This window comes from Bos javanicus, chromosome 3 (assembly GCF_032452875.1).
Source record: "Bos javanicus breed banteng chromosome 3, ARS-OSU_banteng_1.0, whole genome shotgun sequence".
Classification (NCBI taxonomy): domain Eukaryota; kingdom Metazoa; phylum Chordata; class Mammalia; order Artiodactyla; family Bovidae; genus Bos; species Bos javanicus.
In genome coordinates, this window is record NC_083870.1 from 67,741,934 (window position 1) to 67,757,326 (window position 15,393).

The 15,393-nt window shown below is 37.6% G+C and overlaps 1 protein-coding gene across 2 annotated transcripts in view; it reads left to right on the forward strand.

The window, feature by feature from the left end:
* The window catches only part of PIGK (phosphatidylinositol glycan anchor biosynthesis class K), a 136,356-nt gene that overhangs the window by 86,331 nt on the left and 34,632 nt on the right, over nt 1-15,393 (forward strand). Inside the window, exons 10-11 of one of the 2 annotated variants that reach the window (XM_061411543.1) lie at nt 76-160; nt 2,192-2,272. In XM_061411543.1, the coding sequence (XP_061267527.1) occupies nt 76-160; nt 2,192-2,257 (151 nt within the window). In that variant the 3' untranslated portion in view covers nt 2,258-2,272. Of the gene's footprint in view, nt 1-75; nt 161-2,191; nt 2,273-15,393 lie in introns of those variants that run through there. The other variant, XM_061411542.1, reaches the window with a different exon arrangement.

Here is a 15,393-nt window from a genome sequence, read left to right on the forward strand (position 1 = left end):
TTTGATATGTTTAAGTATTTGCCATATTTACAAAAATATACTTTAGCTTTGTATTTTTTAATTTCTTTTTTCCAGCTATAAGAAAGACCAGATGGTTGAGGAACTAATGGAACCTCTGAAATACGCTGAACAACTTCCTGTAGCTCAGATAATACACCAGGTTTGCTTTCCATTTTTATTCTTTTGAAAGAAACAAGATTTTTAATCTCTGAAAAGTAATTGCTTTTGTTAGGTTTTTCAGAATCAATGTGCTATAGCTGAAAGGCATTCCAGGCTGTCTAGCCCTATTTAGACTCCACCTCTTACAGTTGGAAATCTCATTCAAAGCGCAGTATTAAAAGGCTACTTGCTGTTTAACAGTAGAATTCTTGCTTATATAAAATACAGGGTAGAATCAGAATTATCTTTTGTGCATTACTTAACAACAAGACTTAATTTCAGAGAACTTTCATTTGAACCATTGTATATGGTACTTGTTAATGACAAAGAAAATGCTGAAAAAATATCATTTGGTATAATTTCTTTGAGTAGCTAAAATGAGAAAGAAATCTTTCCCTACTTCTTCCACCCCACCCCATTATCAACCTTTGTAAAGTGTAATTCTAAATGTCATATGGGTAATTTTTTCATTTCCAATTATAATGACTCTATCATCCCTTCTACATTACTGTAATCTTAGAGAAGGCAGTGTGGTAAGTTTTTAAACTTTGATTTTGTACTGTAATTCTGACAGCATATAAAGTGCTCCCTGCTAGACCAGAATCTAAGAATTTTAAAAGAGGTTTGTTGATGAGAGTTATGGCCTATAGACCTACCATATTTATCAGAGGCTATAGATTATAGGAAATATTAAAAGCCCTTAAACATCAGAATTTGTCAGAATTTTCACAAATGTTAATTACTATTGAGTCTTTCCATATGTCTTTGCCAATCAAAAGAATTTTTATTTAGCAGATACAGATTGATTATGAGTACCAGGTTGAGTTTATTAAAAGAAACAGGCTTTTACTTTAAAATGTTGGCTATATAGATCTTTTCATGGATGTTAAAATTGAATATTAAAATTCTATGAGAAATTACAAAAAGTGGTCTAAAATTTGCCCACAGTCTATCTGTGGTTGGTAATCAGGTCCAGTTATATGTCAGGAATTCCCTGGTGTTGTCAGAGCTTAAATGACCTAACAGCCTGCAAATGTCACATTTAAAATTCTGTCTTCATGCCTGACTCTCAGCATAAATGAATTTAACAGCAGAGCAGGCAGCAAGTCAATATGTTCTTAACAGTAAGAGTGAGCAATGAAACAGTTTGTGGTTTGTTCAGAATAGGTAAATAGAATCTGTGCACAACACTTCACCTAGAATAAAATCTAAAATAGGAAACAAGAGTTAACCTTTAAGATGGTTGACCAGATGAAATGTCAGTCATATTTTTATAGCGTGAATGAACCAATAAACTGCTGTTATATACACTGTGTGAATTCAAAGATGAAAAACTTTTACCCTGGTCAAAATTTTTATGATGATATTCTTGGCATTATAAGAAGCTATATTAATTTTAACACTGAATTATAAACAATTATAATGAAATTTTTATAGTACCTGAATTTATAAAATTTTTATTTTAAGATTCATGATAGGAATTTCTTTTTCTTTATATTGAATAAAATTAATTTTGTTCTCAAGGGGTAATCAGGAAAGATCATTTTTCCCCTTATTTCCCTTTATTTTCAATACTACAAGTTTGAAACTGTTACAGTTGTCTGTCGAGTATGTTGCTAGGAGTTCACTTATAAGTGAATTATTTGAAAGCCATTTTTTCCCCTAAAAGAATAGTAATGTATATAATAATTAGGTGCAGCCAATCCCATAAAACTTCAAAATATGTAATATATCTGTATTATAGTGTTATTGAAGTATATATTTAACCTCCACCTATAATAGTGTGTTTTTGTACTGTAAGTAACTGTTTTTCTTCTCATCTTGAGTCATGCTTTACCTATCTTTGTTTTGGAGTGTGTGTCATTCTTATTTGAAATAATGTTATTTATTCACATATCTTATCCTCTGTGTGCCCAGTCATTTCAGTTGTGTCTGACTCTTTGCAACCCCATGGACTGTAGCCCATAGGCTCCTCTGTCCATGGCATTCTTCAGGCAAGCTTACTAGAGTAGATTGCAATTTCCTCCTGCAGGGCATCTTCCTGAACCAGGGACCAAACCCATGTCTCTCGAGTCTCTTATGTCTCCTGCCTTGGTAGGTGGGTTTTTTTTTACCACTAGTGCCACCATATCTTCTATTTGATCGTCTTTCTGGATGTCCTTGATTTCTTGATATTTTTTTCAGCATCTTGTCTTGTGCCATGTTTGCATATGTCTGAATGGATGGAGATATATACGTGTGTGTGTGTGTGTGCGCAATGGTATAGTGAGAGCCAGAGCATCTCTTTTCCCTACCCCCTAGGCATCAGAAGCCAGGGCACAGTTTAGAAAATGAGAGAGGAGGAGCCAGGCACAGGGCTTAACATGAAGAGCAACTCGAGAAATACCAGAGAGTGAGAGAGAGGAATGTATTTCAGTCATTTGAGTAATTAATTTCTTGTTTATATTACTTAAACTGTGTGTTACAATGAGGAGATAGATAAGATTTCAATATTGCCATTTTATACTGCCAAATTATTTACTTTTTTTAGGTGTCCTAGCATACATGATTGCACATCTAGGAAATCCAAGACATTCAAGTTATAAGCAGTAGAAGTAAGAAGAGAATCTGGTGAGATAGTCAGATATAAGATGAATAAAACTGGTGCTTCTTTGTATTTACAATAACTACACAAAATGGAAATGGGAAAAATGTTCTTTCACAATGAAGGGAACTATAAAATACTTAGGAAGTACATTTGGCAAGTAAACTATAGAACTTACAGCATAAGAATCATGGAAGCATACTACGTTTCATAAGCAGAAAGTTATACCAAATATTTGATGGGGCAGGGAACTTAATATCATAAAGTATAATTCTCCCAAATTAGCAGTTCTAATTAGAATAGAAGCAAGTTTTTTTTTTTAATGTTAGAAAAAGAAAATGACCACATAGTTCATGTGGAAGAACAAATATCTAATAATAGACAAAGAAGGTATATAAAAGAAAACATAGCCTCTTGAATCATATAAATATGTATGGACAAAGGAATAGATAAATAGATTAATGGAATACAATGAAAGGCTGGATTTCAAACATTATTATAATTCATAGTAAGAAATACATTTTATATACATTGATGTATGTATGTGTTAAAAATTAGAAGTAAAAGTTTTATGAAACATTTACCCTCAGTACATGTGATGCACATTATTTTCTTTGTTTTCTTTTCAGTGTCAAATAAAACTTAACTGAATTGATTTCAAAAGCAAACAGTCCCGATCTGTGGCTTGAAAAAACCCTGAATAGAGAATTCAAAGAAAAAAATTTATGAGATTTGATCATTAAATATATATGATTAAGATTATAGTATTTCAATAGGAAAACAGCTTAATTTCAATTTCATACTATGTAATATAAAATAAATTTTGTATGAAGACTTAAAGTAAAATAAGATTTTAGAAGAAAGTTTCGGCAACTGCATTTTTAATCTAAAGTAGGAAAGAACTTCTTAATGAACACAAAAATGCAGGAGATATGTTTGGCTCCATAAAAATTTAGTATTTTATATATCAAAAGATACCACAACATTAAAACACTAAGGTTAGAATCAAAATAAGATCTTTGCAAAGAAGACAGTAGTGAATTGGTTAATATCACAAATACAAGCAGAATTCTTGAAAGTTTATAAAAGACAAAACTCAGTAGGAAAAAAAAGACAAAAGAAATGAAAAGCAGATGAGAGAAAAACAAACAGAAATGGCTAGTGAGTGAAAAGAAAGCCTAAAACTCATTAAGGAAGTGTACACATTACAAGTTAAGTAAAATTATTGTATGCCCATCAAATTGGCAGAAATTAAAATCACATGTTGGAAAACAGTCTGGCAGTTTCTCAAAAGGTTAAGTGTAGATTTACCATAGGACCCAATGATTCCAGCCTACATATGTAAAAACATGTATCCACAGAAAAACCTGTACGTGAGCGGTCATAGCAGTATTATTTATAATAGCCAATAATTGGAAACATCACAGTGTTGATCAACTAATGGACAAATAAAATATATCCATACAGTGGGCCATTATTCAGTGATTAAAGGGGAATGAAGTACTGATACCTGTATACATGGGTGATCCTTGAAAACAGTGTGTTAAGTAAAAGTCTATCATAAAAGACCACATGTTGTATGGTTCTGTTTGTGTGAAATGTCTAGAATAGGCAGATCTATTATGGGTTGTCTAGAATGGGGATGAGGTGGGGGAATGAGGAATGACTTCTAAATGGGTATAGGGATTGTTTTTTTTTGAAGTGGTAAAAATGTTCTAAACTTGGTGATAAGCATGGCAATTGTTGTTAAGTTGTTAAGTTATGTCCAACTCTTTGCGACCCCATGGACTGCAACATGCCAGGCTTTGCTGTCCTTCTCTATCTCCCAGAGTTTGCTCAAACATACATCCATTAAGTTGATGATGCCATCCAACCATCTCATCCTCTGTCATCCCCTTCTCCTCTTGCTTTCAATCTTTCCTAGCAACAGTGTCTATTCCAATGAGTCAGCTCTTTGTATCAGGTGGCCAAAGTATTGGAGCTTCAGCTTCAGCATCAGTCCTTCTGATGAATGTTCAGGGCTGATTTCCTTTAGGATTGACTGCTTTCCTTTAGGATTGACTGCTTTGATCTTGTTGCAGTCCAAGGGACTCTCAGGAGTCTTCTCCAGCACCACAGTTCGAAAGCATCGATTCTTCGTCGCTCAGCCTTCTTTATGGTCCTGCTCTCACATCCATATGTGACTATGGAAAAACCATAGCTTTGACTATACAGACCTTTGTCAGCAAAAAAACATCTCTACTTTCCAAGTTTAGGTTAGGTTTGTCATAGCTTTTCTTTCAAGGAGCAAGTGTCTTTTAATTTCATGGCTGCAGTCACTGTCTTCACAAATTTTGGAGCCCCAGAAGATAAAAATCTGCCACTGTTTCCATTGTTTCTCCATCTATTTGCCATGAAGTGATGGAACCAAATGCATGATCTTAGTTTTTTGAATGTGCAGTTTTAAGCCGGCTTTTTTACTCTCCTCTTTTCACCTTCATCAAGAGGCTCTTTAGTTCCTCATTGATTTCTGCCATTAGAGTGGTATCATCTATATATCTGACGTGGTTATTTATTTCTCCCAGCAATCTGGATTCTGTCTTGTGATTTATCCAGCCTAGCATTTCACATGATGTACTCTGCACAGAAGTTAAATAAGCAGGGTGACAGTTCAGTTCGTTCAGTTCAGTCGCTCAGTTGTGTCCGACTCTTTGCGACCCCGTGAATCACAGCACACCAGGCCTCCCTGTCCATCACCAACTCCCAGAGTTCACTCAAACTTATGTCCATTGAGTCACTGATGCCATCCAGTCATCTCATTCTCTGTCGTCCCCTTCTCCTCCTGCCCTCAATCCCTCCCAGCATCAGGGTCTTTTCCAATGAGACAACTCTTCACATGAGTTGGCCAAAATATTGGAGTTTCAGCCTCAGCATCAGTCCCTCCAATGAACACCCAGGACTGATCTCCTTTAGGATGGACTGGTTGGATCTCCTTGCAGTCCAAGGGACACTCAGAGTTTTCTCCAACACCACAGTTCAAAAGCATCAATTCTTCAGTGCTCAGCTTTCTTCACAGTCCAATTCTCACATCCATACATGACCACTGGAAAAACCATAGATGGACCTTTGTTGGCAAAGTAATGTCTCTGCTTTTGAATCTGCTATCTAGGTTGGTCATAACTTTTCTTCCAAGGAGTAAGCGTCTTTTAATTTCATGGCTGCAGTCACCATCTGCAGTGATTTTGGACCCCAGAAAAATAAAGTCAGATACTGTGTCCAATGTTTCCCCATCTATCTGCCATGAAGTGATGGGACCGGATGCCATGATCTTCGTTTTCTGAATATTGAGCTTTAAGCCAACTTTTTCACTCTCCTCTTTCACTTTCATCAAGAGGCTTTTTAGTTCCTCTTCACTTTCTGCCATAAGGGTGATGTCATCTGCATATCTGAGGTTATTGATATTTCTCCCAGCAATCTTGATTCCAACTTGTACTTCTTCCAGCCCAGCATTTCTCATGATGTACTCTGAATATAAGTTAAATAAGCAGGGTGACAATATACAACCTTTACGTACTCCTTTTCCTATTTGGAACCACTCTGTTGTTCCATGTTCAGTTCTAACTGTTGCTTCCTGACCTGCATATAGGTTTCTCAAGAAGCAGGTCAGGTGCTCTGGTATTCCCATCTCTTTCAGAATTTTCCACAGTTTATTGTGATCCACACAGTAAAGGCTTTGGCGTAGTCAATAAAGCAGAAATAGATGTTTTTCTGGAACTCTTTTGCTTTTTCGATGATCCAGTGCATGTTGGCAATTTGATCTCTGGTTCTTCTGCCTTTTCTAAAACCAGCTTGAACATCTGGAAGTTCATGGTTCACATTCTGCTGAAGCCTGGCTTGGAGAATTTTGAGCATTACTTTACTAGTGTGTGAGATGACTGCAATTGTGCAGTAGTTTGAGCATTCTTTGGCATTGCCTTTCTTTGGGATTGGAATGAAAACTGACCTTTTGCAGTCCTGTGGCCACTGCTGAGTTTTCCAAATTTGCTGGCATATTGAGTGCAGCACTTTTACATCATCATCTTTCAGGATTTGAAATAGCTCCACTGGAATTCTATCACCTCCACTAGCTTTGTTTGTAGAGATGCTTTCTAAGGCCCACTTGACTTCACATTCCAGGATGTCTGGCTCTAGGTCATTGATCACACCATCGTGATTATCTGGGTCGTGAAGCTCTTTTTTGTACTATTCTTCTGTGTATTCTTGCCATCTCTTCTTAATATCTTATGCTTCTGTTAGATCCAAAGATGGTATGGACCATCTTTGCATGAAGTGAGCCCATCTTTGCATGAAATGTCCCCTTGGTATCTCTAATTTTCTTGAAGAGATCTCTAGTCTTTCCCATTCTGTTGTTTTCCTCTATTTCTTTGCATTGATTGCTGAGGAAGGCTTTCTTATCTCTTCTTGCTGTTCTTTGGAACTCTGCATTCAGATGCTTATATCTTTCCTTTTCTCCTTTGCTTTTCACTTGTCTTCTTTTCACAGCTATTTGTAACGCCTCTTCAGATAGCCATTTTACTTTTTTGCATTTCTTTTCCATGGGGATGGTCTTGATCCCTGTCTCCTGTACAATGTCACGAACCTCCGTCCATAGTTCATCAGGCACTCTATCTATCAGATCTAGGCCCTTAAATCTATTTCTCACTTCCACTGTGTAATCATAAAGGATTTGATTTAGGTCATACCTGAATGGTCTAGTGGTTTTTCCTACTTTCTTCAATTTAAGTCTGAATTTGGCAATAAGGAGTTCATGATCTGAGCCACACTCAGCCCCCGGTATTGTTTTTGCTGACTGTATAGAGCTTCTCCATCTTTGGCTGCAAAGAATATAATCAGTCTGATTTCGGTGTTGACCATCTGGTGATGTCCATGTGTAGAGTCTTCTCTTGTGTTGTTGGGAGAGGGTGTTTGCTATGACCAGTGCACACTCTTGGCAAAACTCTATTAGCCTTTGCCCTGCTTCATTCCATATTCCAAGGCCAAATTTGCCTGTTACTCCAGGTATTTCTTAACTTCCTACGTTTGCATTCCATTCCCCTATAATGAAAAGGACATCTTTTTTGGGTGTTAGTTCTAAAAGGTCTTGTAGGTCTTCACAGAACCATTCAACTTCAGCCTTTTCAGCGTTACTGGTTGGGGCATAGACTTGGATTACTGTGATATTGAATGGTTTGCCTTGGAAACGAACAGAGATCATTCTATCGTTTTTGAAATTGCATCTAAGTATTGCATTTTGGACTCTTTTGTTGACCATGATGGCTACTCCATTTCTTCTAAGAGATTCCTGCCCACAGTAATAGATATAATGGTCATCTGAGCTAAATGCACCCATTCCAGTCCATTTTAGTTCGCTGATTCCTAAAATGTCGACGTTCACTCTTGCTATCTCCTGTTTGACCACTTCCAATTTGCCTTGATTCATAGACCTAACATTCCAGGTTCCTATGCAATATTGCTCTTTACAGCATCGGACCTTGCTTCTGTCTACCAGTCACATCCACAACTGGGTATTGTTTTTGCTTTGGCTCCATCCCTTCTTTCTTTCTGAAGTTATTTCTCCACTGATCTCCAGTAGCATATTGGGCACCTACCAACTCGGGGAGTTCCTCTTTTAGTATCCTATCATTTTGCCTTTTCATACTGTTCATGGGGTTTTCAAGGCAAGAAAACTGAAGTGGTTTGCCGTTCCCTCTCCAGTGGGCCACATTCTGTCAGACCTCTCCACCATGACCCTCCCATCTTGGGTGGCCCCACACAGCATGGCTTAATTTCATTGAGTTAGACAAGGCTGTGGTCCGTGTGATCAGATTGGCTAGTTTTCTGTGATTATGGTTTCAGTGTGTCTGCCCTCTGATGCCCTCTCGCAACACCTACCGTCTTACTTGGGTTTCTCTTACCATGGATGTGGGATATGTCTTCACGGCTGCTCCAACAAAGCACAGCCACTGCTCCTTACTTTGGACGATGGGTATCTCCTCACTGGCTGCCCCTCCTGACCTTGAACGTGGAGTAGCTCCTCTCGGCCCTCCTTTGCCTGCTCAGCTGCTGCCCCTTGGACGTGGGGACAGTATACAGCATTGATTTACTCCTTTCCAGATTTTGTACCAGCCTGTTGTTCCATGTCCAGTTCTGTTGCTTCTTGACCTGCATACGGGTTTCTCAGAAGGCCGGTAAGGTGGTCTCGTATTCCCATCTCTTGAAGAATTTCCCACAGTTTGGTGTGAATTGCACAGTCAAAGTTTTAGCCTAGTCAGTGAAGTAGAAGTAGATGTTTTTCTGGAATTCTCTTTCTTTTTCTATGATCCAACAGGTGTTGGCAATTGACCTCTGGTTCCTTTGCCTTTTTTAAATCCAGCTTGTACATCTGGAAGTTTTTGGTTCATGAACTGTTGAAGCCTAGCTGGAAGGATTTTGAGCATTACCGTGGTGGCATGTGAAATGAGTGCAGTTGTATGGTAGTTTAAACATTCTTTGGCATTGCAGAGCTCTGAATATACCAAAACCATTGCATCTCAGTGCAGTGATATTTGCAGCAGTCTTGCTTTTGGCCACAACAAATTGGAAATGATGTGAATGCCCCTCAGCATAGTTGCTTTATAGTGTGGATGATTTTCAGAAGTCACAGTCAGTAGAGCAAATACATGTTTTCTGTATTTTCTTATTATTGGATTTATTTTTTTTTTAAATCAACCTCTTATCCCTCCTCTTCTTTCAGCCTAATGGTAGAAAATTTAGTCACTCTCACCTAGAGTTTTCTTCCTTTTCCACTCCTTCCTGGTATGATGGAATCACAGCTTAGGTAGTAGTGGGCAGTGACATGGCTTCATGGTACTGGGAGATTCAAGGTGTTCCTTCCTTGAGATGTAGTGTTATATTGTATAGGTTTGGATTGGTATCTGTCTTTTCTGATAGCTGCCGAGTCAGCCAAGTGCACAATACACCTGTTAATGCTTTACATATCGTCTCTCCACGTTGTTGTATAGCTCTGGCAGTGTTAAAGGAAGAGAACAGAGTAGATGTCATTCCTTCCTATTCCTTTCCTCTGTTCTCTATCCTGTTTTGACTTCCTCACTTCTTTTTGCCCCCTTTCCCCCATTTTCCTCTATTTCGTTCTTGTAAACTGAAGTTATTTGCATTCTCCCAAATGTTGTTGAGTGGTGTTAGTATTTTCATTGGAAATTGAATTAAGTGTAGTGTCTGATACATAGTAGACACTGGACATAGTAGACACTGGAGAAGGATGGTGACCTTTGTTGAATTTAGGAGTCTTTGACATGCTGACTAAGAAGAAATGTAAGTGAAGGGTTTTCTCAAGGTCACAAAAAGAGTTTACTGCAGACTATTTATGACACTTGGGTTCCTTTCATGACCAACAGTGGTAGTATTTATTTAATGTTTCTGAGTAGGTAGGCAAATTGTAGGTTTCATTATATTAACAATTCAGACAATCTAGTGGTCTTGCAACAACAGCAAGAAAACCCATAAGTTGCATGGGATAGTGTAAATTGCAAATACTGATGAAAGGACCATTATTTTATGTGAAAATACAACTAATCCTCTTAAAGATTTATAAAGTTAGGACATAAAATATTGTGAAAAATAGAAAAACACATACAAAAGAAAGTGGTTTGGTTAACCTTGCGTGCTTATGTTGATAATTTTTCTTTTAGGAAGATTATTTTTTCTTTTAATCTGTTTACTAGGAAGACAGGTACAGAACTATCTCACTGAGACATGTATGGAGAGATGTGGATGATTTTCCTATATAAGTAATTTTACATTTATTTCAGAGATGTTAATTTTACAATTAAACCACTTTAAAAAATAACTTAAATTTACTATTAAGATTTGAAATATGTGACTATACTATGGTACTTTTGTGGAAAGTTTGTATTTTTTGTTCTTTGTGAAAAGAATTGCATACAGATGGGTTAGAAAACATTTTTCTTTCTTTCCTGTTTTTAATTGGTAGGTTCGTGTTACTTTATTTGTAAACATAAAAAATAGATTAGCACCATGTAGAATTTATTGAATTATAAAATAGTGACAAGCAGGGATTAAAAAAAAACAGACACAAGTTTTTGAAAAATTAATATGTAGTTAAGAGTAGTATAAGCTAGAGTCAAGATTGCCAGAAGAAATATTAATGACCTCAGATATACAGATGACACCAGCATTATGGCAGAAAGCAAAGAGGAACTAAAGAGCCTCTTGATGAAAGTAAAAGAGGAGAGTAAAAAGCTGGCTTAAAACTCAATATTCAAAAAACTAAGATCGTGGCATCCAGTTCCATCATTTCATGGCAAATAGATGGGGAAACCATGGGAAAAGTAAAAGTTTTATTTTCTTGGGCTCCAAAATCACTGCAGATGGTGACCGCAGCCATGAAATTAAATGACGCTTTCTCCTTGGAAGGAAAGCTCTGACCAACCTAGACAGCATATTAAAAAGCAGAGACATTACTTTGCCAACAAAGGTCCGTCTAGTCAAAGCTATGGTTTTTTTGTAGTCATGTATGCATGTAAGAGTTGGCTAAAGAAAGCTGAGCGCCGAAGAATTGATGGTTTTGAACTGTGGTGTTGGAGAAGAGTGTTAAGAGTCCCGTGGACAACAAGGAGATCAAACCAGTCAATCCTAAAGGAAACCCCTCCTGGATATTCATTGGAAGGACTGACGCTGAAGCTGAAGTTCCAATACTTTGGCCGCCTGATTCAAAGAACTGACTCATTTGAAAAGACCGTGATACTGGGAAAGATTGAAGGCAGGAGGAGAAGGGGATGACAGAGGATGAGATGATTGGATGGCATCACTGACTTGATGGACATGAGTTTGAGCAAACTCCAGGAGTTGGTAATGGACAGGGAAGCCTCGCATGCTGTAGTCCATGGGGTCGCAAAGAGTTGGACACGACTGAACGACTGAACTGAACTGAACTAGGAGTAGTATATCAATCTCAAACACAATTGTTACTAATCTTCCTTTTTTAAAAAAGTGATATATTTTAGAAATGTACTGGAAAAATGAAAAGATCAGTAATTAATGTATAATTTACCATAACACTTTTTCTTTAGTATCATCTAGTTAGGTATGTGTTTTATTTTTTGAAATTTTGTGTCAAGAATCAATTTTAGTTAGCTCTGCCAAATATTAAAATATTTAGGCTTGTACTATTTAGGTATACAAAGTGGTACTGATAAAACAATGTAGGTAAGTCCTAAGTGCAGAATAGATCTGAGCAGAGTAGATAATATAAATCACTTAGCTAGCCTAGAAACCCCACTATGCATTTGGATTATATAAATGATAAAGATGACACCACAAATCAGTGAGAAAATAAAGAATTGTTCAGTAAATGATGCTGGGACAGTTAAGTCTTTGGGAGGGGCAGCAGAGACTAGATTCTTGATTTATAACTTTTGGAAAAAGTAGATGCTAATTGGATTATAGATCAATGCAAAAAATGAGACCTGTCAAAACTATATATTCGTAAATATTTTTGGTAAGGAATTTCTAAGGGAAAATCATGGCAAAAGCTTTAAGGAAAATCCATATATTTGACTTTGTAAAAATATAAAATTTATGTACATCAAAACAAAAAGGCAAATATCAAAGTGGAAAACTATTTTCCTCACAGAATTGACATCTTTATATATAAAGAGCTTTTACAAAGCGATAACAAACCTAACACTCCAGTGGAAAAGGAGCAAAGAACTTCATACAGACAGACCTCATACATACAGACAGACCTGAAATAAAAATAACTAATAAGCTGACGAAAACATTAATATTCATTAATGATCTAAGAATTATTCATCTCAACCTTAAAAATTAAAAAAAAATTTCCCATTTAAATATCTCTTACATTTGCAAAACTATGAAAAGTAAGTAATACTCAGTAACAACAAAGCACATAAACTATTGGAGAGGAGTGTTAATTGGTAGGGACAGTGTGGTAATTTTTACTAAAATTTATAAATTATGAGCTATTTAAACATGGCTAATTGAACGCATGTCTATTCTCCTTCCTGAAAAACCCTACCCAAATGACAGTAAAGATATAAAAATATATAAATACCGTAAAACAAAGAAAATGGAGGAGTAGAAAATAGCAGATGAGAGGCACCAAAATTGGAAGAAGAAAAGAAGAAAATTAGTTGAATAAATGGTAATCAGCTTAGTGGAGTGGACAAGCTATACCCTAATTTTCATCATGAGGGAGATCTCTGAGAACAAGCCATTTGTATTGTAGAACCTGGGAGAGCAGACACCAGACACCTCAAAGGTTGTGTGCAAAGAAGAACTCCCTGTGCCCTTCTCCTGTTTAATTTACAAAACACTGGTGTCAGGCTTATATTCTATCAGGCAGAAGACTGGAGAGTTCCTCCCTGAAGATACTGCTGCTGCTAAGTCCCTTCACCCGTGTCCGACTCTGTGGGACCCCATAGACGGCAGCCCACCAGGCTCCCCCGTCCCTGGGATTCTCCAGGCAAGAACACTGGAGTGGGTTGCCATTTCCCTCTCCAATGCATGAAAGTGAAAAGTAAAAGTGAAGTCGCTCAGTCGTATCCGACTCTTAGCGACCCCATGGACTGCAGCCTGCCAGGCTCCTCCGTCCATGGGATTTTCCAGGCAAGAGTACTGGAGTGGGGTGCCATTGCCTTCTCCAACTAGCCTAATAGAAAAAAATGGTGTATTGTGACATTTGCAGGACCCCAGTTTAACAGCCCAGTCCCAGTCTGTTCACCTCATTGGTAAGCCCCGTGGTTGGTAAGTGCTGTTAATGCATAAAGTCTTATGATCAGTGTGTTTTATTTCCTTACTCTTGAGATACAACCAAGGATCATTAAACTTTTGGAGAATTCTTTATTATGGAAGGCAAAGCTCAAAATAAGCAAATGGATAAAGGGAACTTAGCAAATATAGACAAAGACAGGAATAGGAGAAAACAGTACTAACAGCAACCACTACTACCACCACCATTTCAGAAAGCTGCTGCTGCTGCTGCTAAGTCGCTTCAATGAGAAGGTATTTTATTTAGGAAGCAGGGTGAAAGTGAAGTCGCACAGTTGTGTCCGACTCTTTGCGACCCCATGGACTGCAGCCTCCCAGGCTCCTCCATCCATGGGATTTTCCAGGCAAGAGTACTGGAGTGGGTTGCCATTTCCTTCTCCAGGGTATCTTCCTGACGCAGGGAGTAAACCCGGGTCTCCGGCATTGCAGGCGGACGTTTTATCCTCTAAGCCAAATAGGAAGCAGGGTACTGTACACAAAAAGGAATATGCAGAAAACAAGGTCTTAAGAGCTCTTAGAAATTAAAACTATATGACTAGAAATAAAAATTTCACTAGAAACTTTTGAATGCAAAGTTGAGGAATCTCTTAAGAGACAGAACAAAAAGAGAAGGAAAATCAGAGATAAAGGATGAGAAAATTCAATTAATACATTGTAGACAATTCTGTATGAGTCTCACATTTCTACATATCTTATGAGCAGAAGCACTGCCAGGCTTTTTAAAAATTATTTATTTTTATTTATTTGTTTATGGCTGTGCTGGGTCTCCTTGCTGCACATGGGCTTTCTCTAGTTGCAGCGAGTGGGGCTATCTTTGTTGCATGGCACAGTCTTCTCATGGTGGTGGCTTCTCTTCTTGGGGAGCACAGTAGTAGTTGCGGTGCGTGGGCTCAGTAGTTGCAGCTCGTGGACTCTAGAGCAAGGGCTCGGGGGTTGAGGTGCGGGGGCTTAATTACTCCATGGTTTACAGAATCTTCCCAGACCAGGGATTGAACCTGTGTTCCTGTTCCCTGCATTGGCAGGTGGATTCTTAACCACTAGACCACCAGGTAAGTCCCACACTGACAAACTTTTACTCTGGATTATTTTGGCAAAGATGTTTGTCTTGTGAACAGTATTGGAAGATAGAGATAGTGACTCATTTAGATTTGTTTGCTATCACAAAGATAATGTCTCTCTCACAGGCAAAGATTAGACAGATTTATTGCAGCTTGTTATAAAAGACTTGGGATTTTCTAGGTTGGGGATTCGTTGTCTGTTACATAAACCTACTGTGTGCATAGTAATTACCAAGGTCTGCCACTGCATTGTCCCCATGGGACTTGGGGACAAAAAGAACTGGCACACATGTGAAACTCATGTAGCTTATGAGTAATAAAGTACTTTGTCTCTGATTTAGGAGTCCCATGTCTTCTGCCAGTAACCATGAAACTGTTCTAGGCCAGCTTGTTATCTTGGAAGCAGGGTAAAATTTCAGAACCTTCACAGTTTCGGACAATAATTCGTGAGGTCCAACATGTGACTAATGAAAAGTATTGGAAAAAGAAGACAGAAAGAAAAAATAAAGGGAAAGCTATATTAAAGAAATAATGCAAGAATATGTTTCCAGAACTCGGGTTTGCTAAGAAACAAATAGACCCCATCCAAGGAACATTAGTTTGAAATTTGAGAACAATAAAAAGTAAAAAGAAGGCCCTAAAAGCTTCCAGAATGAAAAAAAAAAAAAGAGGCCACGATCAAAAGAATAAACATCTTTTGACCACAATCAGAAGAATTAGAGGAAGGAGAATTGGAAATGAAGTAGTAATGTCACCGTTATTTTT